This window comes from Amphiura filiformis, chromosome 7, assembly GCF_039555335.1.
Source record: "Amphiura filiformis chromosome 7, Afil_fr2py, whole genome shotgun sequence".
NCBI lineage: Eukaryota > Metazoa > Echinodermata > Ophiuroidea > Amphilepidida > Amphiuridae > Amphiura > Amphiura filiformis.
In genome coordinates this window covers 7,989,076-8,014,627 of record NC_092634.1, presented here as the reverse complement: position 1 = coordinate 8,014,627, position 25,552 = coordinate 7,989,076, and the positions used below count along the sequence as shown (strand labels likewise).

General features: G+C 35.2%; 1 protein-coding gene across 1 annotated transcript; it reads right to left on the bottom strand.

Moving 5' to 3' along the window:
* Positions 1 to 4,237: 4,237 nt before the first annotated feature.
* LOC140156695 (tubulin alpha chain-like) lies at positions 4,238 to 19,847 on the bottom strand. The gene is made up of 4 exons (XM_072179629.1): positions 19,509 to 19,847; positions 14,971 to 15,367; positions 14,425 to 14,573; positions 4,238 to 6,996 (listed from the first exon to the last, which is right to left on the bottom strand). The coding sequence occupies exons 1-4, from the start codon at positions 19,509 to 19,511 to the stop codon at positions 6,004 to 6,006; spliced, it is 1,542 nt and encodes a 513-aa protein (XP_072035730.1). The 5' UTR covers positions 19,512 to 19,847; the 3' UTR covers positions 4,238 to 6,003.
* Between the last annotated feature and the right edge of the window lie 5,705 nt (positions 19,848 to 25,552).

Below are 25,552 nucleotides of genomic sequence, written 5' to 3'. Positions count from 1 at the left end.
TTTACTCCATATTTTTGCCTTTATCTCAATTTCAAATTTGCCACCTTTGCCCCCCCTAGACCTGATTGTCTCACATGTACTTTTAGATGATGATGAATGCAGAAGACAATAAGATTATATTTTGTTAATGTTTCAACTGGGTGGAACACTTTATAATGTAGGGCAAATGGCATTTTAAATTTTGATCCTGGTCAAAATTTGCATTATGTTTAGGATCAGGACCCATACCTATTTATCAGTGTGCAGCCTTCCCAGGCCAAGCTGCAGTTTTCTGCAGCCTATATCAGTTCGGGGGCACTCGTAATAACCGGACGTCTCTGATTTCAAAGACGGGTCAGTGATTTCACATACGGGGGTCTGTGATATCACATACGTCAAGCTTTGTTGACAATTCGGCACTCGATGCAGCACATCGGAACGAAGCTGAGTGTATTACAATAAGCTTTCCTATGTTTATCAAATATCTACCTGTGCAAAAATTATATCTATCTGTGCAAATTCTGACAAATGGTCCCAGAACACACTAAGATTGCAATGGCTAAAATCAAATGTTTTGAGGTAAAAAAAATCCCAATTTTACTATCCAATTCATGAATTGGATAGTAAAATTAGCAGGCACTCAACATGCTCAACTTGGGCTAGCTACAACCCTGATAAGGCCTATACACAAAATTATTCCCACTGCGCTGGCACGTTCATCAAAATTACTTATATCGTTTGCGACTGGGTTTTGAAACTAGGGAGTATGTGATTTATGAGACGTCTCTGAAATATGATACTGTAAGGTGACATAACGCTTCAAGAGTATTTGATATCAGAGACGTCTTTGAATTAGCAGTGCCCCCGAACTGATATGTTGAATGAGGGATTCCCTAGCTAAGAAGCTGCACACTGGTAATTAGGTAATACAGAAGTGATTAAATAAGCATTAGTTTACTTAACTTTGATGCAAACCATATATTTCAGAATCAGAAGAAAAAAGCATGAGAAAAACCCAAGAACCAAAACAATTTTCTCCAGCACATAAAACTAAAACTTTCTCAGCTGTTAATTTAACTCGGAAACTGTGCTCACACTTAAGATTCCTTGACTTCAGTTAAGAAAATGATTAAAAAGTTCATTTGTGAAAGATTTTAGGAAAGTTGAGATGTAAGGACAGGGTTTAAAATCAAAAGTGCAACATGCTTCTGGCCATATGAAGGTATCATTAATGAACAATGATACAAAATTAATGAGTGAATTAATTGCACAAGGGCATTTGAATTGAACAACTTCCCAATTTTAATTGGCTTTGTGAGGAAGCAAAGGTTTTAATGAGTGTAAAGTACATGTTGTATTTTCACAACGATCAAGGAAAATGGGTATTTTTCTTTGGCGTAATTAAAATTATAATTAACGAGGGTTACATTAAGTTTGTTGTGCACTTTAATTAAGTTAGTAAAAAGTTGTGAAATATCCAAATCAAAGTCATCATGTTTAACTTTTCTTATTTCTCACAAATTTGAAATTGCTTACCGAGAGTTCTCTTGGACGTCAAAGTCATCATGTTTGTTGAATATTTAAATTGTAAATCAGTAAAAGTGTGAAATAAAGAAATGGTTGTTTTATCAAGCGGGACATACGTATCAGTGGCAAATTGTGAATCTCAACTGTTCTTGTTAAAAAAATTATGTGTCCACAGGTAACTAAGCAATGTATGGAATGCACACATGAATTTGTCAATAAAACAAAACAAGAAATTGACAATGGTAAAAAAGTTCATTTAGTTATTATTTTGCAGTAACTGGTTGTCATTAAGTATACTAATATTGACTAGAGCAATTTATGTGAATTTAATTGTTAATGCAAAGCTCTACAGCAGAGTTTTGTTTTAGTTAATCTTTCTTGACTGGTATTGATGGCAGGCTTAGCTAAATATCTTCATCTTGAATTAATTCATGAGCTCTTTCTAAGCTTCTTCATGATAAACTCCGAGTGTGGATGTTGATCTGAAAGCCTTTGAAGAAGAAAGTTACTGCATTTTGGAAAGCAGACAGCGATAACACTATACCGTAAAACCTCCTCTACAAGCATATAGAGTGCTTCTGATGAAAGCTAAATTAATCCAGGCACCATTGTGGAGTTTGAGCAAATAAATTACAGATCCAAGCATATACAAACAAGTATTATTGTAAGACAAATCTATTGTATTGGTATATTTACGCTTGTTTCGTATTAATTTAGCTTTCATAAAAATACTATGCTTGTAGACGAGGTTTTACGGTATTGTGTTGTGTAATATTATTTACATTGACCTTTTTCAGACCTTTACTAAGTATTTTTGTTGATAATGTTACTACATATTCAAGACTATATAGTATACATGGTATATGGCCACAAACAAATCAATTCAAATGTCATAGACAGACCTTGACAGAGTAATGACTATATTGTTTGTGTACAACCATTGTCTTTGCATCCAGTGATCCGCAACCATAGTTTGCTGGCATGCTGTTGTTCCCTGGTTCACTGGATCCAGGGCTTGCATCTATTCATTAAACCATTATTAAGTTAGAGATAGTGAAAATCCACTCTTTGAGGAGACTTGTTTAAGGGAAAACAATTTCTCTTTTTGGAGTGATTTTCACATTCCGAATGTTTCGTAAGGTAATTCCCTTTGTGTCAGGGTGGAATTTCCTAATTGGTTAATATTAAAGGAAACTTTTAGCAGACAGTTAAACTGCTCTGGAGGGGGGGGGGTCCCTAGTCCTAAGGTGCACTAGTCCGAAAAATAAAAAGTAACCGCTAACTACATGTAGTCTAAAAAGTTTACCCTAATCCTATCCTTATGTATAACTTTTAAACTAGCGATCCCTTTTTATTTTTCGAATTAGCAAAACCTTATTTTCAGACTAGCGAACCTTGGCACTAGGGAACAGTTCCCCTCTATATCCATGTCAGACAAAGTAATATTTATACATTTGTAGTGTTTCACCAATCTGATAATAATTTATATAAATGGCAAAAGCGACTTATTCTCAATAAAAAGATCTTACAGATATACGATATATAAGTATGTACAATGTGTTCTTTATTATTACTGTAACCATACAGTTTTTAACAATAATAAGGTAGTTTAATGAAGTAAATATGGGTTTGAAATCCCAATTGGACTATGCAGCCGTACTAGCATCTTTTACTCTTATTATAATAATGCACGTGAATCTGATATAATTAAATCCTTATGCACAGTTTAGATGCATCTTTTAAAAACAAATGAAATCAATGGTGAAATGCATTTAAATACACGTGATAACATAATTATACTTGGTTATGATCATTTCTGCAAAACCATTAGCATCTCCAGTATAAAGCAAGTGTACATCATGTACACGTAGACAATCTTTTGGAGGACGCGTTATTGCATTATTATGTTTTGATGAATCCAAGTGTGTGAAAATATTGGATCCAACACATAATAATGATAAAATTGGATGCTTTACGCCCAATATTTATTGGTCTCGCTCCGTCTCGCTATGAGTTATAAAATATTGGACAAGACGTACATAGCTCGACCAATAAATATGGGCTCAATCAATCAAATTTTATATCAGTGTTGAATTCTTTGTCTCCTACTCTACACTCGTGAGGTATATCGCAAGAGAACGTGGGTTCAATTCCCCACGCTTAGCACATTTGGGCAAGATGTTTTTACACGACCCAGGTTTATAATGGTGAGCTGCTACTTGAGATTATATTAGGGCATCAAAAAGAGAATCAAAAAGTTTTAAAAATTTATCGGCACTCAGCCGTTTATCAACCCTCAAGTTACTTTTTATATTATATTCAATAAAAAAATCCCTTGTCCGTAAAATTATGATAAGATTAAATGAGATTAATTAATATTCAACAATAAGAAAACAACATGCCGGGAAGTTTTACATTATCTTACAACAGTTAATTTAACATTATTTTACAATTTGGGTCTCAAAATTCGCATACAGAGATTCTTAATAAGTTGCAACAAAGCACACGAGTGGTTTAAAATACTGAATCGTTTCGTTCTGAGGTAACCCTTTGCATTTTGTTAATAAAATCAGAATATTACAATTATACTTTAATATACAGAATAATGTTCAGGTAAAAAGGGTATCTTACATTAAACGTGGCTGAGGTATTATTACGGATATTCGTTAGACCAAAACACCAAGTGTAATCAATGTTCTAATGATTTTTCTGCATAATTTAAATTTAAAAAAAAAAAAAATTTACGTACATTTTAGATTGTACCCAGCACCAATTTGCCAATAAATTAGAAAATTAAACTACATTTTGCATTCATTTTTGAGAGTTTGTGAACATTTTGATGCTTCTTTTGCATTTGCATTGTATTAGGCAAGTCGGATTCCTTTATACTGTCGTATAGACTTTATCAAGGCTTTTACAGCGGGTCCGATTTCTCGAAGCTTGGCTATTAGTGAGGCTTCCTAAGCCAGTAGGTTAGCCCTACCAATGTGGATCCATTTTATTGATCTATCTTTAGGTGGCGAATGATGTGAAATCATAAGCACTGGTATAATTATAGGACTAATTGGGCTTACGTCTGATGGCTTAGGAAGCCTGACCACTAGCCATTCTTCGAGAAACCGGGCCTTAAGAGCTAAACAGTATGTTTTCATGAAGTTTCAATGCCTATATTTGGACCAGATGCGTCATCGCTGGCACTGATTTTTAAAAATTTAGGTGGGACAAACGTTCTCTTAAACTCTGGAATTAAGATGCGTTTACATTTCATCGACACAAAATTGTTATAACAAGAATCGATATACAATCATTATATTTAAACAAATAAATAAAAAAAATCACCCAAAATAGTCTTTATAAAACGTCAATGACGTCGTTGATGTTTTACTTCGAGAGGTGGGACATTCGTTCTTTAAAAATTTGTTTGTTTATAAACATCAAATCAAACAAAATTTAAAACAAAAATATATTTTAATTAAAATCTTACGATACCCGATCACCATTAATATACATGTTCATTAAAAATAGGTGGTATGTTAGCGTCTTTTCTAACGCTTTAACATGAAAACAATCTGCGTTCTTTGAAGAGAAAACTCGGAAGTATCAAGCAAGCAAATTAATATACTATAGTAAAATCACGTCTATCGATCAACTACATGTAGTTATCTTTGATATTTAGTAATGATTATAACCATAATTATATCAAGATCGAGGAAATAATCCAAATGAAGTTACAAATGTATTAATATATAAGAAAAACATTTCCCGGATCATTTCCCATGGATTCTTGCTTCAATTTTACGGGTTCTTTCTATTTTTCAGGGTCAAAAAAGTTGATCGAAACCTAGCCGTCGTTTGAGACTAGACTGACAGCAAGAGTAAAACCTTAAGGCTTAACCGCTGAAAACAAACCTTTTTAATAATACAATATAAAGATAATGCCTATCAGTTGAAATCCAGGAATCATTATTTTGATTGATTTGCAACTCACACTCCTCATTACCTTGTTACAAACCGGGTTTGCAAGTAATAGTATAGCAAGCCCTCAAGGTCCATAACGCGTTTGAACAAGGATTTAACATTGATGAGTGTGCCACAATGATCACATCACATTTGACGCAGTTTCTGGACTTGATAGTGGCAGGCATCTTATGATATGAAACTCGCCAAGCGATGAACGTTTTAGTGGTATCAAACTTAGAGCAGAATCCGACTAGCTTCATTTACCACTTCTATCAATAATATTCAAATGATACATTTATGAGAAGATATATACCGCTTATCTTAGGATCCAAAATGCCCCATTGGGTTATTGTCGCATTTCTCCTTAGTTATACAAATGAACAAATAGTTTACCCTTCACACAAGGTTAACTTAAACGAGTCCATTAATATATCTCTTTAAAAAGTGTTAACAACAGGTTAAACTATGTTCATCTCATGCCTCCAACATATCAAATGTCATCTGCTCGACATGGTCGACACAACGAGGTATATCTGCCTAGTACTCTTCATCCTCCAGATCTTCAACAACAACATCCTCATCATCAATCGAATCGTTCTCCACCTCTTCATAATCTTTCTCCAACGCTGCTAAATCCTCCCTCGCATCGGAGAACTCTGCCTCCTCCATACCCTCACCAACATACCAATGCACAAATGCCCTCTTCTGGTACATAAGGTCAAATTTAAAATTCAAACGAGCCCAAGCTTCAGCTATGGCTGTTGTGTTACCAAGTTTGCACACAGCTCTCTGTACCTTGGCGAGATCACCACCAGGTACTGTCGTTGGTGGTTTTGGATTGACACCATTTCTGAACCCTGCGGGGCTCCAGTCAACGAACTGTATGGTACGCTTTGTCTTGATGCTTAGAATAGCATCGTTGACTTCCTTTGTGATTATGTCCCCTCTATACAACATCACACAGCCTGTGTATTTTCCTTTACGAGAATCACATTTGACCATCTGATTTGCTGGCTCAAAGCAAGCAGTCGTGATATCAGCAACAGTCATGTTTTCATGGTAAGCCCTTTCCGCGTGAATGATAGGAGCATAAGAAACAACTGGAAAATGAATACGTGGGAATGGGACTAAATTGGTTTGGAACTCGGTGATGTCAACATTCTGGTTACCAGGGAATCGTAGTGAAGCTGTGATAGATGAGACCACCTGCGCGATGAGACGATTTAAATTGGTGTATGTTGGACGTTCGATACCAAGATTGCGACGACAGATGTCATATAGGGCTTCATTATCAAACATAAAAGCGCAGTCTGAGTGGTCCATGCCTCCATAGGTTGCCAACACGGCATTGTATGGTTCCACAACGGCAGTAGAAATTTGAGGAGCCGGATAAACGACAAGTTGTAGCTTGGGTGTCTTGACATAGTCGGCTGATAGACGCTCTTGGAGTAGAGAGCCAAATCCAGAACCGGTCCCGCCACCAACGCTGTGGTAGATGAGGAATCCTTGGATACAGGAGCATTGGTCAGCCTGGAAGAAAAGAAAACAAGAGCCATTTTAACTTCAAGTTTAGAAGTGCCATTTTAATTATAAAGTAAACAAACATGTAACATTTTAGGGCATATCATACTAAAGTAATATCGCTTGGAGCGAAACATGTTTATGGGGATATGAGGTCACTTCCGTCGAGGATCGGCAGAGCGACTGCCGAATTTTATTGATAAGTCGCTAGCATGCCCTAGCGTCAAGTCGCAAGCCAGTTGACTTCAAGACAATTTTGTAGTGATCGCACGCTGGTAGGCTATTATAGTGATTCAGTGATTGCAAAAACGCTACAAACGGTTGGTCGCTAGCGATTTTTGAATCGCACGCTGCGACTGCTTGTATGATATGCCACAAAGAACCTCAAAGTAGTCTCCAAGATCAACATGGAAGACTGATTAACGTTGTTTGTGGTATGTCCTAGCAAGTGCTTTGCAGTTTATAAGTTATACATGTCTAATAATGCCTTTAACAACGACAAAAATTATACTATGTCCTGCCTGAAGTCAAGTGCTGTGAATCCGGTTTTGAGGCACTTCATCAGTCTAGACTTGCTCAAGTCCTTTCGGACCTGAGGTCTGTGATATGATATCTTGTTCTTTTGTTTCGTTTATATGGCCCTGGTCACTCCATCGCCAAGCCACAGTTCTTTAACATCTTTAAAATAGGCCTACGAGAATAGGCCTATATACATACCAAATTACTTTAGTATTCTATCCATTGGTACATGTATACCCAGCCAGTGTCCAAAGTCCCTGATCATGCTGGTTATACTATAATATTTGTCGTGTGCCAATAATCTTTAGTTATCTTTGCTAATTGCCCTAATCTCTTTTTGGGGCGCCCTCTACGGAGGCGTCCCACAATATAGGCATGTACTTGTGAGTAGCTTCTAATTTCAGTCTTACTAGATTTACTCCGCAATTGTTGTGCTATTTTGCTAAAATTATGCCCTTGCTCAGAAATAAATCCACAATATGCTTGGATTTGATTTTATTATTGTTTTCTGTAATGCACAGGATAAAATGGTGTGCGTATATTCTTTGTTTAAAAGACAAAATTAATGGATTTGTAAAAACACCAAATAAATCGAGACCTTTGACCTTTGTAACCACTTTGACCTTTGTAACCAGTTTACCGCCTCTTAGAACCCGATAGACGGTGACCAACACTATGGATTACAATAGCCTATTATCTGAATGGCATAGTCCAATAAGCTCAAATAAACAATCATAGTGCAAAATTTGACCTAACTTGCAGAGTATGAGTTTTTGTACCCAAAGTTTCAAAGTCAGGCATCTTATCAAGATCAAGATAGTGATAGTGACATAACAATTAACACGCTTATCTTACCAAGGTCTTATCTATCTGCATGGGGTAATTGGAAATTATGGTGTAGCCTATTTGTTTTAAGGATGAAACAACTGGCTCCTTTTGCATGGAAATTAGAACAAATTACTATACAAGCTGTATCAAAAGTTTGGTACCCAGCAGTTTTGATAGTAATTGAAAAGCCTGGTTCTTCCAAATGCAATATCAGGTCCCCCTTAAAAGATAAAATGATCAGACCATAAATCTTTTGTGACTGTTTATGACATTAATCAACAAATTATGCGGATCCTAGATGTGTCGAGGATGTTATGTTTATGAACAAAACGTTACGTTTGTATTTTCAACATTGTTAATCATTGCTACGTGTATGTTAACAAATGAAAGTTCTGTAATTATTTTAATTCTTCAATGCTAAGTTAGTAAGTATTCTTTTGGATATCATCAAATTGTAAATCTCTAGTCAGATTTTCAGTGTGTTAACAACTATGTATCAAAGATGTTACGTTCATGTACAAAACATTAACGTTCTTATCTTGTAAACATTGTATACCCATATATATAGCTACTTTTGAAGAATGAATGTTCTGTAATTGTCTTTTATCCTTCATCTCTATTAGATTTTCAGTGTATTAGCAAGTAGATGATGTATATGTATCACAGACGTTATGATGTATATGTATCACAGACGTTATACATTCATAAAAACTTTTCTTTTGGTCAACATAGGGGTAGATCCTCTTCTATACTATCCATCATATACCCCCCTGCATAACGAAATTCAACAATATTCAATATCCAAAGCAATATCATCACTACAATATGCCCCAAAATTGAACTCCCCACCCCACATAATCGCAAATTGACACGACAGCTTCATTCCAATTCAATTTATTTCATCCAAAACGGTCCTGTGATACACCTTCCCCAATCAAACACATTTGTCTTGCATTTGATCATCTTCTACTCTTCCCTAGAAAAAATCATTATGATACCAAATCCCCGGGACCAAATCTAAACACCATGCCATGGAATTCACCATATCACGTCCAAGCTCACATAATTTGGGCGCCCCATTCCTTTTTTAAACGAATTTTTATTAAGTGCTGAAGATTAATAGGTGTGATATGTTCTCCCTCCCCTCCAGCTGTTTTATATAGTGACATGCCTTCAAGGAGTTCTTGCTGTTGTGCAAACTGAAGGAGAGAGTGACAGTTGACATATTTGGACATATGGTCGTAGTCATAGTGGTTCACCATAGATGACTTGTGGCTATATCATTTTTAATATCATAAAAACCATGAAAACACTAGTAGTTCATGGATTAACTGTGGCTTTTGTTTATCAGCATAATGACAAAATATCTCGGAGTAGTATCTGTGTAGAAACCACTATCTTAGAAGCACTTACGCCTTGAAATCAAGGCTACATCAGTCATGCCTAGAAACTAGCTAGAAACTTGACTGCATGTGCCAAAGTCACCTCTCATTCTCAATGAACTGAAATGGACGTAACGGAATTTCCATGCGAGACACTTCTGGACTTCACGGCCAAGATCCAATCTGGTCTTCCACAGAAGATCATGTAGGAGACTAGGAGACTAGGAGACTACATGCTATATATATATGCCTAAATTGAGGTTCAGCCACGAGTATTCCAAAATAGTTTAAAGTGATCTGAAAAAGAGCAGCATGTTGAGACTGCTCAAAATATTGTAGGCCTATTTGCATGTTGAAATTATCTTCAACAACGAAAAAGATAAAAACGCGTGCATGGAAGGAAGAATATGGCAAGCCATCGGGGCCATTACGCGACTCTTGTGATTAAGACAACCAATAGAAATTGATATTTTGGCAACGCATTGCTTCCGATGACAACATCGGACAGTACCATCTTTTTTCATTCTGAGCACGGATATGGTAATCATATTTTAATGTGATATTTTAATGACACTGTCAATAAAATACCAACACATTCTGTTATGCGGTGACAGAAAACATGGGAAATGATCTTTTTCAATTTCACGCACGGTTGAATATTATGACATACTGAATACATAGCTATAATTTTTATACGGAAGCTAGCAGCTGAAATTTTAAACAATATGGTTGATCCGGGAAAATTTTAGCTACACGTGCGTGTGTATAATTACAGCCATAAATTGTAAAAATAAATATATCTATGCATAGGCCTAGCTCGGTCATAATCACTCAGCTTGTAGTCAGAATAACACAAAATGTGCAGGGGTTATCGATTTACATTTAGAAATTAAACAGACATTTGTCCAGACGCGAACGGGTTTTGTATAAGTAACGGGCTTTCATGGACCCCCCCCCCCCCACACACACACAAAATGGGTCTTTTGAGGACAAAATGTATATCTATAATGTAAAAGGCCGAAAGTTTCAATTGATCGTCGGCTTTTCATCCCAGCTACATACACTTTAAGCCTCATTAGATTTAGAAAGTTTACTTCGAGGACTGTTAAATATCAAAAATTTTAAAAATATCAAATCTTAATAATTTGTCATAAAATTTGTATTGTATCGCGAATTTAAAAAACAAATCAAACTTAATTGATATCAGAACGACATTCCTCGTATTCAGAAGTCAATATAACTTCTGATATGACTATAATTAACATGATCAATCTACACATTATTTGGATCTTGTGTTAAATTTTGATATATCAGACTCATCCATTTATTATCAATGAAAACTGATGGGTACCAATCATTGCAATAGCAGCTTGTATCTCAGCAATCTGATATATTTGCATATTTACTTTTGAGATTATACAATTTGTTTAATCATGTCAATGTTATGTCCTATCAAAATTATCTCTATTTATTTGCACATTTTGCATGTAAATATCTGTATAGAATCTTTCCACTAAATGAGACAAATAATAAAGCTGTAGTATCTTCAGAGTAAATTTTCTGCCAAATCAGGTATTGATCACACTTAAATTTTATGGGCAGCGTGTTACTTTATCGAGAATGTTAAAAAATTATGTATAATAAATGCCTCTTCAGACTCTTCAATCTATTGTGCTTTGTGTATAAATCAACCAATGTTTCCATATATATTTGATTGATTTTACTAAACAGCTAGCGATATCTCAAAATAATATATATGTAAACAAATGTACTAATGATTCCTGCAAAATTCAAATGATTATTGTGCATGTATGTAGGCCTACAACTTCATCCCTTTGTAATAATAAACATGATGATGATGATGTTGGTGATGTTAGTGGTGGTGGTGGTGATGATGATGATGATGATGATGATGATGATGATGATGATGATGATGATGATGATGATGATGGTGATGATGATGATGATGATGATCAGCAGTCTAGTACCGTTTATAGAAATCCCTATCCAGACATATTAATTTAAAAGGCTAATTAATTAGAGAGCCGATTGATGCCTATACATGTTACGTAACTGAAAGAATCCTCGTACAAAATTATACATCAGAGGAGATATTTTACAATTCCCATAATGCATTTCTCCCATTTTGATTTCCTGTGCTGATTTTCAAAATATGTTTAATTTTTGATATCGACCCATGTTTACAAGATAATTTATACAAGATAATTTTATTCCCATAATTCACAACAAGTCACATAATAATCAAATATAAATATAAGTATAGGTAAACAAGGGCAATATCAAACAACAACGAATTGTGGAGGGGTCGATTTCGGGTTATCATAATTATTGTACAATCACTTATCATGCTTAATATCTGTTCCATCTCCGGTGGCACCTCATACATATTATTATGATTTGAAATATGAAAGCTTATTGATATTGCTATTCCTATATATTTCATTGCATCCAAAGGTCCAGGGAAATTAATGAGGTGTCACTGCAGCTGGAATATATAAATTTATTTTATATTTTAGACTTGTTAAAATTACTGGGGAAGAGAGAGAGTATGTTTCAATTAAATGCATAAATACAATTTCTATGCCACTATTTCCACCTACATCATTATACGAAGTTAATTTGTCATTGAATTAAATGATTAAATCAATATCAAGTAAACAGACTCATGGTGCTTTTCATCAACCCGAAGGCCAAGAAAGTCATCTTCAGTCCCGGGGTCCGCAGTGAGTACGAAACAAGGACAATCTTTAAGAAATATAGAATAATCCTACAAGGATATTCTGCTTATTATAATGCCTACGTGTCAAGGAGAACACATCGAAATTTTATTTATTTCAATGATATCTCCCATGATTGAAGGCAACAACCTGTAGGACAACAAGTTTTTAACCTGTTTATGGCTCTAGCGTTTGCATAGTATTTTTTGTGCGACATGAGAGCACATCAAACATATCAAATTGTATTCTAATAGGAATGTCTTTCTGATATCAAATAATTTTTATTTTTTGAAATTAGCGATATAATACATATTTTATGGCTGTGCAAACGTTCATACTCCAGCCCTATATGCACAACATCCAACAAAGACAAAACAACCAACGTTTCGGGGGCCTATGACAGGATGACCCGTTTGCAAGGTAATTACAACGAGTCACTAGCCAAAATGCTAGCATTGTGTTTAAAAAATGACAATTACGTGAATGGTTGCTTACACTACAACCTGTAACCTATTTTAAAATGATATTTTCAGAACGTCGGTAGTTTTGCCTTTTTTAACCTACATTTAGAAGTTGTACATTTAACAGTTTTTAACATGTATTTTCCAGCTTTATGTGGACACGTTTTGAATCTTTATCCATAAAGTGCTATGCTGGTCAGTAATGGTTGTTTTTAGTTTCTATATAAACACTAAAAATGGTTTTTATATAGTGTCTTACAAAATGAATATTTAGAATAAGCTTTTTTAAATTAGTTACAAGTTTATTACAATATTTTTCACAATTTTAGCCTATGATTTTCACTTTATTTCCCCTTCCATAGGCATATTCTTCTCATTGATTTTTTCACGTTTCCATGTATGCTGTGGTCCTGGATATACCGGTAATTTACTAATAATTTTGTTGTCATTGTGTTATGGGCCCCTAATAACAACTGTTTCTACTCTCAAAGAGTTTGTTGCCATAGTTAATTGGTTGACAACATGGCGCACATTTATGCAAAACATTACTTTTAATTAATACTTCACATGGGTGACCTCCATATTTGTAACAGAATAGTGCGGTAGTACCTACTTGAAAGTGCCACTGTTTACTAGGCCTATACCTGGTAAAATACAAACAATTATATATACAATAAATTTACAAGCATATATCTATATAATTGTTTCATTTAATAGATACGATTGTATGCATAATTTCTACACAGCTGTTACGGTAGCCTGACAAAGGATTTCACTGCTATAGATAATTATTGTGATTTATGAAAATCTCTTGCTGCAACCCCATCAGTATTATACTTAAAATTGATGTCCGTGACGGCCGAGCACGCCAAGGTCAGCATTTTTGTTTTTCTGTGCTTTTTAAAGCAAAAATGATACTTTTCTACTGCTCTGCTCCAACGACTTTGGCAGGGAATATGACTCACGTCCTACATGTCCAATATATTGATATTGGGCCATTATGTTTTATCCTCAAGCAGATTGCTTTTTGCTACATTAAGTTTTGAAGCCGTTTGCTTCCAAATGGGAGCATTAAACGAAGCGGTCAATGCATAACATTATTTATAAGTAATTCCACAATTGACCATGCTGATCTGAGACCATAAATACCTAAATGGTCTCAGATGCCGATATCATCCGGGATGGTAAATACTATTATGCACAAAGCCGTATAACGTTCTTTGAACCTAATTTAGTCCTACCTTATTTATCAAATGTGGTCGCCCAATAAAATATGATTCCCGGTCCAATGGTAACATTAAGAGTGATTTATTGCCCAGCATCGATAGTTATATCAAATTAAGTTTTGTATTGGGTTTTTGAAGCTACCAGTAGATTTTACACAAACGTTTCATGTTTGTTTTATGGGTTTTGAACTTACCGCTCCTATAGGCCTAAGTAAATCAGACGTGTTGATTTACATATAATCTATTGATAGATACGAACATTTATTATCTCTCACCAACCTACCATTTTTCTGATTTTATCCAAGACTTCATCCATCATAGCTCTGCCAATAGAATGATGACCTCGAGCATAATTATTTGCGGCATCTTCCTTGCCGCTAATCAGTCTCTCTGGGTTGAAGAGATCGCGGTAGGTGCCGGTGCGAATCTCATCTGAAAAGGAAACAAAATGACACGTGCTTGGTTATAACTATAAGTTTCAGGAATCAAGCATGGCAAACACTCCCACAAACACTCTCATATACCTCTCTAGATGGACAAAACGCAAGTCCTTTTATGTCTGTTTTCTTGTTATCCTGACATGAATACGCATCAAAATTCATTAAGGATATAGTACGTTACCTGGCCCTTAAAAAAGTTAGCATTTTCACTTCGTTATTTGAGTGTCCCGCAGGTTTCTATCAATCCCTCAGGTGACCTTAATAAACAGGTTGTATAGCTATACATGTGAAGATATTAATGTAACCAGTGGTTTCTTGGACTCATTTCCTATAAGATGACATGCCTATAAGTATTAAGTACGAGTTTGAAACAAAATGATTTAAATTACCTATGACAGTAGGTTCCAGGTCCACGAATACAGCATGTGGTACGCACTTCCCAGAGCCCGTCTCCATAAAGAAGGAGCTGATGCTGCTCTCATTCTTGCCGGTCTTTCCATTATCACCATTTGTCTGACCATTCTCTTCACCTGTCCAGGCTTGCTTCTTGACCATTGGCGGCTTGTCACCACTCCTGGACACTCGGCCATCTTCTTCTTGACCATTCTGATGATTACCATTGGTATGGTTGTTCTCGATGATCTGGTGGCCATTGGTAGTGTAGTTGTCTAGCTCTTCTGATTGGACGCCATCTGGACTTATGCCATGCTCGAGACAGTAGAGTTCCCAGCTGGCATTGCCCATCTGGATACCAGCTTGGCCAAGGTGAACTGAGATACACTCACGCTGGATGTGAACAAATCAGAATAAATATCTTACTTCTCGTATCTTAAGTTATTTTCTTAGTTACATACCATTAGAGTCTACCTGAGAGTCTTCATATTTTATTTGCATACTCAGTTCAAACGTCTAAATGATACTTATGGGTTGTAGATAGTCAAGATGACCAAGATGAGAATCTTCGCCCATATCTTTTCAATATATGTAAATATTGTTAACTTTGTTCATTGATTAGTGTTAATATGGTTACGATAAACAATAATTTATATTTGTTCTATTATGTATTTAACTATTGTGGCATTTGGAAAAACAACATTATCTATATACCCAATAATCGGACCTATCATTTTAGGATAGGATAGGAAGGATAGGGAGCTTCATTTCACCTAAATCAACAAAGTTATTCTTCCTTTACGATTTTTTACGAGTCATGAATATGAGTAATGACTGTTCAAGTTTGATGCAATGTATTTAATTATATTATAATCACATATAATAGGACACAGCGCAACCAACATTGGAAGCTATTTGAACAATGTAATAATTATTGTAATTCAATTTAATACAAAGATGAATGTAATTTTAGATGGTCAATGACAAATAAAATTAACAATGATCAATCACTTATGTAAATATAAAACTGTGGGCCGATGTATATACGCCAAACCGACACCTACGACTTATAACATTGAAATATATGCGAGGGTCATTCTAAAAGTTATGCCTCTAACCTCAAGTTCTGCAAATACTAGCTCTTTCAAGTTTTTCTGATTATAACCTATGTTGTGGTCTTATCTAGCTTGTGAGAAAATGTTGTTACTATATGTTTTTCCATTTGTCGTAGGCGAAGTAAAAATTAAATCATGATTCAGTATAGGCCTACCGCGCTATTAAATAGACAAAATCTGTATACATGTATCAACAAAAACAAAACATAAAAAGTTATAGATCAAATTGAGTGATCATGAAAAACCATTTGGTCACTTCAGATGCCTTAAGGTTATTAATTATTTTAAACTGTTGTGATTTGGTAGTTCACAGCATCTTACGAATGGTAGTGAGCTTTGACAAAAATTGCATTGCTCAATTCATAGCGAGCGTGTAGAAGAATAAAATATCACAGATATACTTTTATAGGTGCTGCGGTTCATGAGTTACGTTGTGAAGAGGGCTGAAACAACAACACTTTTGTCAAACGTACATAACTAATTAACAACAATAAATTAAGCAAGTTTGCAGAGTATACGATTTGTAGAATGAACTTTTGCAAAACATCAAGGTGTTAATTTTCAATAATATATTGCTCTAGATAATGAAAATCGATTTTTAGGTTGTTTCGACCAACACTACCTCGTCTACCCTTAAATTGAAGCTTACATAAAGAATAATATAATAATATTGAAAATTATGTAAGATGCCAAAAAAGATGCTTCACTCTAAAATTGTTGCTTTTTAGCAATGGAAATAAATGAGCAGTACGAACTGTAATCAAATTTTATGTTTTTTCTTAGAAATGCCCAAAAAAAAAATAAGAGCTTGAAGCATTTTAAACCTGTTATGGAAATGGCTCTTGGCAATTGAACACCAAGGAAGCTAATTTTATAGCAAGTGACAAAAAGTGGTTGGGTGCCCCCCCCCCCCAAGCATTCTCATGTGTGAAAGACCATTAGACCTAACAGTAAAAATTGGATACTGTTTTAAAGTTAAAACGCAATTTTATTACTGTTCATCTTGCTGGTTGGTTACACCTTTGATGTTGGTGCACATATTTTGTTTTACGATTTTTTACCGTTGCCGGTGTATCAAATCTTATTTTGGTTCTGAGGTTGCTTACAAATATCTGAAAAAGGTATCAACATGATCAATATTATCCCAATATACGTTTTCCCTCACGGTGATATATAAATCATGCTATTATTAAAATAAGAAGCTACCATTTACAGAACAAAAGTTTAAGAGCGCAGGTAGAACGTTTTGAATGACCCTCGTCGGCTCATATCTCGGTAATAATCCCGGGGTAGAAATAATATTATTAATGTTGATGATGATAATATTAATATTATTAATAATAAATGACAGCAATGTAAACAAGTGTCCAAATATGTTACCTAAATGATTTGATATTATCGAAATTAGTGAGTTGCTTTTACCACGATTGTCAAATTCACTATTCAATTCGAATTCCATCAAATACTTCAGGTGCACGACAATTATGTAGGGTTTGAGTGTAATTTAGGTGAAAAGTATTGACAAACATGACAAATCACTATTTGGTAACGAAACCTACGGTGAAGGTCAATCTTTTGTTTGTTAACAAAAAGTTGCTACTGTTTCAAATTTTGCTAAAAAGTCACAATAATTTTATTAGATAAAGGCAAAGGAACGCGTGACACAATGGATCTGTATTTCACCATTTTTACTGTAAAATTCACTCTTTTTCAAGTCGTTCCAGATCACTAGACTGTATCTGGGATCTCCCATATTACACGTTTTAGAGACAGAGTTCACAATTTGTATACTGATCATAAATTTGAAGCATGACCTGTGTATGATGGGTATCAATTCGCATCCTCCAAATGAGTTCATCGACTCATGCTTGCTTTGGCGTGCGATTGGGAAATGATGATCTTGAATTGTTGCGCGAGATGAGATTGTTTCGAGAATTGAGTCGGGTCATGACCAATCAGCTGTAACGGCGTGGTTTCAAGCGTCCCTTTAAATTTTTGTAAACAATTTTGTCAATACGTAAAATGACTAAAACATATATCTACCATTTTATGCATAAAACTAATTTTACATCTTAATATGGGCGAAGCATAGGAATTTGAGCTTATTAATATTAATATTTTACTGAATTTCAACATGTTGGAAAAAAACGAAGAAAAATAAGAAACAAGTCAGATATTTAATTTAAGCCGTACAACTTAACAGATGCAGCAAGTCATATCGTTCTTATCTAAATCATTATACAATGCAAATAAAAGTTACTGTCATATACATGTACAACTAAACATGGTTATTCATTGCATGTAGGCTGATCAGAATACATGGAATGATGCGTTATGTTGATGTTGATTTGCAATTTTGGATTTAAAAAAATTGAATATTCTTACAGAAGGCCTGAAACTGGTAATTGAAAAGAAATGAAATTAATATTTGACATTTAACCATAGAATAATTCTCAAAAAGTCTTCTTTTGGACGTCATAACATTTGGCGCAAGGTTCCAGGGGGTGGGGGGGGGGGGTGGGTGTTTTTATTTTCATCATTTATTTCCAAGGACAAGGTTGTTGCATAAATTAGCATGTGAATTCAATAAATTTGTTGCGAGTGTCATTGTAAATGCATCAAAGCATGACGGTCCGAATCAGCTGGTTCACATAGGCCTATAGCCTATTAATATGATTTCTATATTTTAGAGTAAATTATGAGAAACTTTACATCTTACAGATATGCCCTATTCCTCATTAATTTTGTATACATAAATTATAATGAATACTCGGGATGAATAGTTACTCAACCATGGAACATTTAGAATACCAGAAATGATTTAGCAATTTGCCGCATCACAAACAGATGACGATTAACTCTCCAAATCTTTTGAAATTGAAGTAGGCTATAGGCATATAATAGGCCTACTTTAAACGAGTATGAAGAGGAACCGACCTCTAGAGATGTTATGAACACGAAAAGGGTATCGGAATGAAAATATGAAATAACCCGGGGAAATAACACACATATTAAAACCCCACAGCCCACACCCCACGGTCGATAGTTCTTGGCCCGTGCCAGAGAACTACTTTTGCGATAAAAATGGCTCGATTGATTTTCGATGACTTGCTTCAATAATCATGATAATGTTGTTTGCATATAGCAATTTCAATACTAAACATAGTACTATCCTTTAGTAGCATCAGGTATAAATACAATTGTGCCTGACAAGTTTTTTTTTTGTTCTACATGTTATTGTATATACGCTTATAAAAATTAAAAGAAACCCCGGAAAGAAACCAGCTGATAATTATACCAGGGACCGTGGGTTGTACAGAACCAGTTTGTTTCTTCGGAACACAGTTAATAACTACAAATGGTGTGATTTATATAATTTCATAAAAAAATATCAAAAGCAACTTTAAATCTGCACTTACCATCTCTATCTGCTGTTTTCCAAACTTTCTAGAGGAAAAAAACACACGAAGCAATATAATGCTTACACCCTTTCAATATATAGATTCCAAGGTAAAACACTTGTTACGTGGACATATTCATATGCTTGATCAGATAACAACACACGTGTTACAATGCACAGCCGTATGGTAGATAATAATTTATTGTGTCCAGCATCAGCAGATACTTTAGGCCTTTGGTTCCATGTCACTACTGACGCTCCTATCGATGTGGCACGTTTGTAACACCGGTGAGAAATTTTCACCGGGATCAGCTGAATATGTTGAGTGTGTGTGTTTGTGAATTTTATGTTTATAAAGCAAACATGACCAGGTAAGCAGTCAGGGTCTTTCTTGGTAAATGAGAAATAACATAAAATTGTTTGTGGAGCTATGGACAACCGGAACAACCCATTTCCAGCCATTTCCTTCAACCTGTTTTATACTAAGCCGGGTCTATATCTGCTCTCTATTACGTAATCATTGTATATGTAATGTATGTTCCAGTGTATCGTGCAAAACTCATTAGCTCATTTAATGCAAGAGAATAAAGGCTTTTCTGGAAATCACCGGGGAAATCACTGTTGGAAAGCCCGATAAGATAAATACACTTTAAGAATATATCATTAGATTTATAAAATTTACTTCGAGCTAGGACTGTTATATATCAAAAATGTGAAAAATATCAAATTTTAATAATTTGTCATAACATTTGTATTATATCGTGAATTTCAAAAAATGAAAATTATTTGATAATAGAAAGACATTCTTCGGATTCAGAATGCAATTCGATATGTCTGATGTGCTCTCATGTCCCACAAAAAATACTGTCGAAACGCTCAAAACGTTCATTTTAGATCCCTTAAAGGCCGGACTAAAGTGTTTTATTTAAAAGGCGCCCCATGAATGTGTGCCAAAATTGTTCCCCCTCTCGGCTTACCAAAGTTTCTTTTCCCTTTCAGCTATAACCAACAAGCTCCCAACTCCAACAATTAATCATATTTTATTGGGTCATCATAATGGAGGTAATAATAATTAATATTGATGTTTAAAGTTGATTTGAAAATACTCACTATAAGTAAGCCTATACCAAAGAAAAGAGAGAGAGAGAAAAAAAAAGTGAAAAAAGAAAGAGAGAGAGAGAGAGAGAGAAGAAGAAGAAGAAGAAAAAAAATCTAAGAAAAACAAAAATCCCAGTATTCCTCTTCTTGGGAAAATATTTTGTTGTTTTAAGTATGACAATACCAAAATCAATATCCCTCATTCTGTTCCAGTGTTCACAGGGAGTTGAGGCCCGGGCACTCTCACTTTGGATGCGACGTGTATGCCTACGTAGGGCCGTTAAGACCCCTTAATTTTCCTTTCGAAATTCAATCTTTGAGGTTTCGTTTGGGGCTCACCCCTATTTTGTTTTTAAAAAGGTCATATCCTCACTCAATGCCTCCCTATTTAGATCCAAACAGTCCGTCTTTCACCCAATAATACCATATTTTGTACATTTTACTCTCACCGAATGCCAAAAATCATATCTCACCCAATAGTTTTTATATTTTGCTCTCACCGAATGCCCTTTGCTATGAAAGTGTGCCAACTCGACACCTATATCCATTTTATATTGTGTCCCCGGGAGTTGAGTAATAGCCAAGTTTATACCTTAGCAAAGTTAATTCAACAATCAGCATCACAAAGAATTATTTATTTATAAGGAAATTAAGCCTGTGTACAAGGATTTTTCGCCGATTTGTTCTCAAGAAATAGTCTAAAAAAGGCATAGACCCTATCGAATACTAGTACGTCACTCCTCATTTAAATATAATTCTGCCCTCTATAAGGTACCATCAAAATAGGTAATAGGTATGAATGGTCGTGGAATCGAGCTAGAGACCTGTCCCTCTGTCACATAGAACTTAGAACCAACATGTCTGCCATTCAAGTTCGATTGTTATACCGTTCCGATTGAGTTTGTTCGACAAGGTCTATAAACATGATAAACGTTTAAAATTATTCATATAGCTAGTTTCATTCTTTTAGTTTAAAATCAGAAAACCAAACTTTAGTTTCATAGATAGCTACTTCGTCAATATTACAATCAGTAGTAGATAGCTACACGTCTTAATAAAATAATACAGAATATCTTCAAATGATACGGGTGTCATTGACATACTGCGAAACTGCGAAAAAGAAACTTGGCCACCTTGGGCATGTTGGGAACTTGAATCAATTAGCAATTGGAAGCAACTGGATGATTGAATTTGAAAAATTATTTCTCGAGGATCAGAGAACACAAATACCACCTAACTTTATATAAAAAGGGGGTCATTGGGTAGCAGGAAATAGAAATAAAAAAAAGAGGGGGGGGGGGGGTCATTGAGTACCTGAATTTTTTTTTAAAGGGGGTATTGGTATAGGTAGGACAATAACACAAAAAAGGGGGGTCATTGGGTACAAGCCGGTTTGAAATAGTGGGTCTATCCCGAGGCACATGGTGCATATCCGTTATGGAAGAGCCCCCCGGGGATTAGTACCCATTAGTTTTCATTGATAATGGATGAGTCTGACACATCAAAATTCAACGTTAGATCCAAATAATTTGTAGATTGGTACAACAAGTCATAAACTATTACATTCTGGACATTTCAAAAGTATCCAATGTTATATTGGGAAGAGGCAGGCTTTTCAATAAACATCAATTGAAATAACCAATCAATTTCATCAATGCCAATAATTATCAGCAGGAGATAGCTACTTCATCAATGCCAATATCAGCAGTAGATAGCAGTGGCGTACCGTGGCCGCTCCTACCCCGGGGGGCTGAAGGAAATTCAATTTTGCCGCCCCTGCCTCAAAAAAAAAAAAAGGTTGGCCCAATTTTTTTTCGGTCGTTTGAAAAGTGAAGAGCAAAAAAAGGAAAAAAAAAGAAGGATTATAAGCGCTAGCGCCCTAAAAGCAACACATTTTGAATTTGATGTATAGTACACTTTTTTCACAATTTTTTATACTTATCAAAATTTTTCCGCCCTTTTTTCTTTACTAATCATTTTTGCCGCCCCTTCTTCTTCCGGCGCCCCTTTGTTTGCCGCCCCCTTCTTCTTCCGCCGCCCCTTCGTTTTGGCCGCTCCCCGCTTTTACCCCGGGGGGCTGGCGCCCCCAAAGGCCCCCCAAATACTCGCATGGATAGATACTTCATCAATGCCAATATCAGCAGGAGATAGCTACTTCATCAATGCCAATATCAGTAGTCGATAACTACTTCATCAATGACAATATAGCTACTTCATCAGGGCCAATATCAGCAGTAGATAGCTACTTCATCAATACTAATACCAAAAGTAGATACCTACTTCATCAACATGATCAATGCCAACACCAGCAGGAGATAGCTACTTCATCAATGCCAATATCAGCAATAGATAGCTGCTTCATCAATGCCAATATCAGCAGTAGATAGCTACTTCATATCAGTAGTGGATAGCTACTTCATCAATGCCAGTATCCGCAGTAGATAGCTACTTCATCAATGCCAATATCAGTAGTAGATAGCTACTTCATCAATGCCAATATCAGCAGTAGATAGCTGCTTCATCAATGCCAATATCAGCAGTAGATAGCTACTTCATATCAGTAGTAGATAGCTACTTCATCAATGCCAGTATCAGCAATAGATAGCTACTTCATCAATGCCAATATTAGCAGTAGCTAGCTACTTCATCAATGCCAATATCAGCAGTAGATGGGTAGTTTATCAATGTCAATATCAGCAGTAGATACCTACTTCATCAGTGCCAATATCAGCAGTAGATAGCTGCTTCATCAATGCCAATCTCAGCAGTAGATAGCTACTTTATCAATGTCAATATCAGCAGTAGATATCTACTTCATCAGTGCCAATATCAGCAATAGATAACCACTCCATCAGCAGGAGATAACTAGTTCATAGATAGCTACTTTATCAATGCCAATATCAGCAGTAGACAGCTACTTTATCAATGCCAATATCAGCAGTAGAGCGCTACTTCATCAATGCCAATATCAGCAGATATAATAGCTACTTCATCAATGCCAATATCGGCAGTCGGTAGCTATTTCATCAATGCCAATATCAATAGGAGTTAGCTAGTTTACTTAACCATCATAGCCAATTCATTGAAAAAAACATTTTAAAGTTGATAAACTTCTTCATTTGTTTCCTTATTATTCAATTTCAATTCAATTCAATTCAATTCAATTCAATTCAATTCAATTCAATTCAATTCAATTCAATTCATTCATTTTATATGGATATTTATTTATTTATTTATTTATTTATTTATTTATTTATTTATTTATTTATTTATTTATTTATTTATTTATTTAATATAATGTGTATTTATTTATTTATTTATTTATTTATTTATTTATTTATTTATTTATTTATTTATTTATTTATTTATTTATTTATTTATTTTATTTATTATGTGTCTATTTCTTAGTTTCAGTTACTGTATAATACATACAGGTAGAATATAGAATAAATGGATTACATTAATTTTGTGAGACATGTTTAGTCACGGCTGAAAAAAATTGTCAAGGTAGAATGATGGCGCTATTCATTTTCCGAACTTTGACTTAAACGTTCAGCGCATAGCGATTTTGGCATTTAAAGTATGGTTTTGATACTGGTTTTGATGTGACTGCAAAAACGCTATTTAAAATGTTGTTTTAAAAGTTTTAAACAGCGTTTTTGGAGTCTACGGTAGTAATAGTAAACTATATATAATTATGTATATGATAATGAGAGCTCCTAAACTCTCCGGTAGTCTTCATTTGTAGAAGACAATATCTTCGCTGCCAATATTCTGGATTCGGGAGTAATCTGCCTAACAGTGAGTGTGGATTTCATATGGTTTTAACTTGAATGGGTAACTCCGTGTGAAATCTACACCCTGTGTAGGAGAGTAAGGAGGGGGCTGTCAATTTTTTAGGAATGGGGAGGGGTCATGAATATACTGGGGGATGGGGTCATGAAATTTTTATGACAAAAATGGGGGGGGGGGGCACAATTTTCAACACCAAAAATAGGGGGATTATACAATTATTAAGGTATTAAGGGGTGGTGACTCAAATTTTGCGCCCGCTAGGCGCTACACGCGCATTATTTTAACTTATAATCCAAATGTGTCTACAATCTTTAAGTTATATAATGCAAAATTTTATTTTTTTACGTTCTTACAATCAAATTTTTCGCACGATCCGCGCCCTTTCTTTGCACTTACAATGAAAGTATTTGCGCGCTTTGTGCCTTAGTTCCAAAAATAGATTGAGTTTGTGTTGGTGGAAGAGGGGTCATAAATTTTCAGCGCGAGATGGGTGGGGGGAGGTCATTAAAATTGATTAACTTCCCCCTTCCGAAGAAAATTGCACCTCTCTTAAGATCATGTCTTCCATAGGGGGTGTATGGATTTCAAATAAACCGGGTACACCGGGTATGCAATGAACACAATAAGAATTGAAGATAAACACAAAGACTGAACATAGCAGAGACCATCATTGTAGAAGTTTCCAACGGAGAATGAAATGCTTTGGACATGTCGTATACCCCTGCAGCTATAACTAGGCCTACTCCAAGCCTAACAGAATGACTTAGATGTCCGAGACAAAGACCACAAGATGGAAAGTTCAAGTGATGCCGGGAGTATTGCAAGCCACGGAAATGTCCCTGCAGGTTCCCTTGGGATTTTTTTTACCAGAACCAAAAATATACGATTATCAACTGTAAATGGGCCCATATTGGGCAATATAAGGAAATGAAAAGTTTTAAGGGAATTCACGTGATTCAATATTTTGTTCTACTCAAACAAAATACCATTAAATAAGGGTAAAAAAGCGACTATTTGTCGACGTTTTGTTTAGTACCTGATAAAAGGGTAGTTGGTGGATAACGCTACCTTTTGTATTGGGTACATTGTCTTCGCGTAGTGAACCTTGCATATTACTCCGGGCAATATTCGCTGGACACATAACAAAAGTACTGAATTTTGGATTTTCCA

What these genes read in the sequence shown, in the direction of transcription:
- LOC140156695 (XM_072179629.1), bottom strand. An exon ending in CCTGGAACCTACTGTCATAG is followed by an intron (nt 14,574 to 14,970) that starts GTAATTTAAATC and finishes TTTCCTTTTCAG; the next exon opens with ATGAGATTCGCACCGGCACC. An exon ending in TGGATAAAATCAGAAAAATG is followed by an intron (nt 6,997 to 14,424) that starts GTAGGTTGGTGA and finishes CTTTTCTTCCAG; the next exon opens with GCTGACCAATGCTCCTGTAT.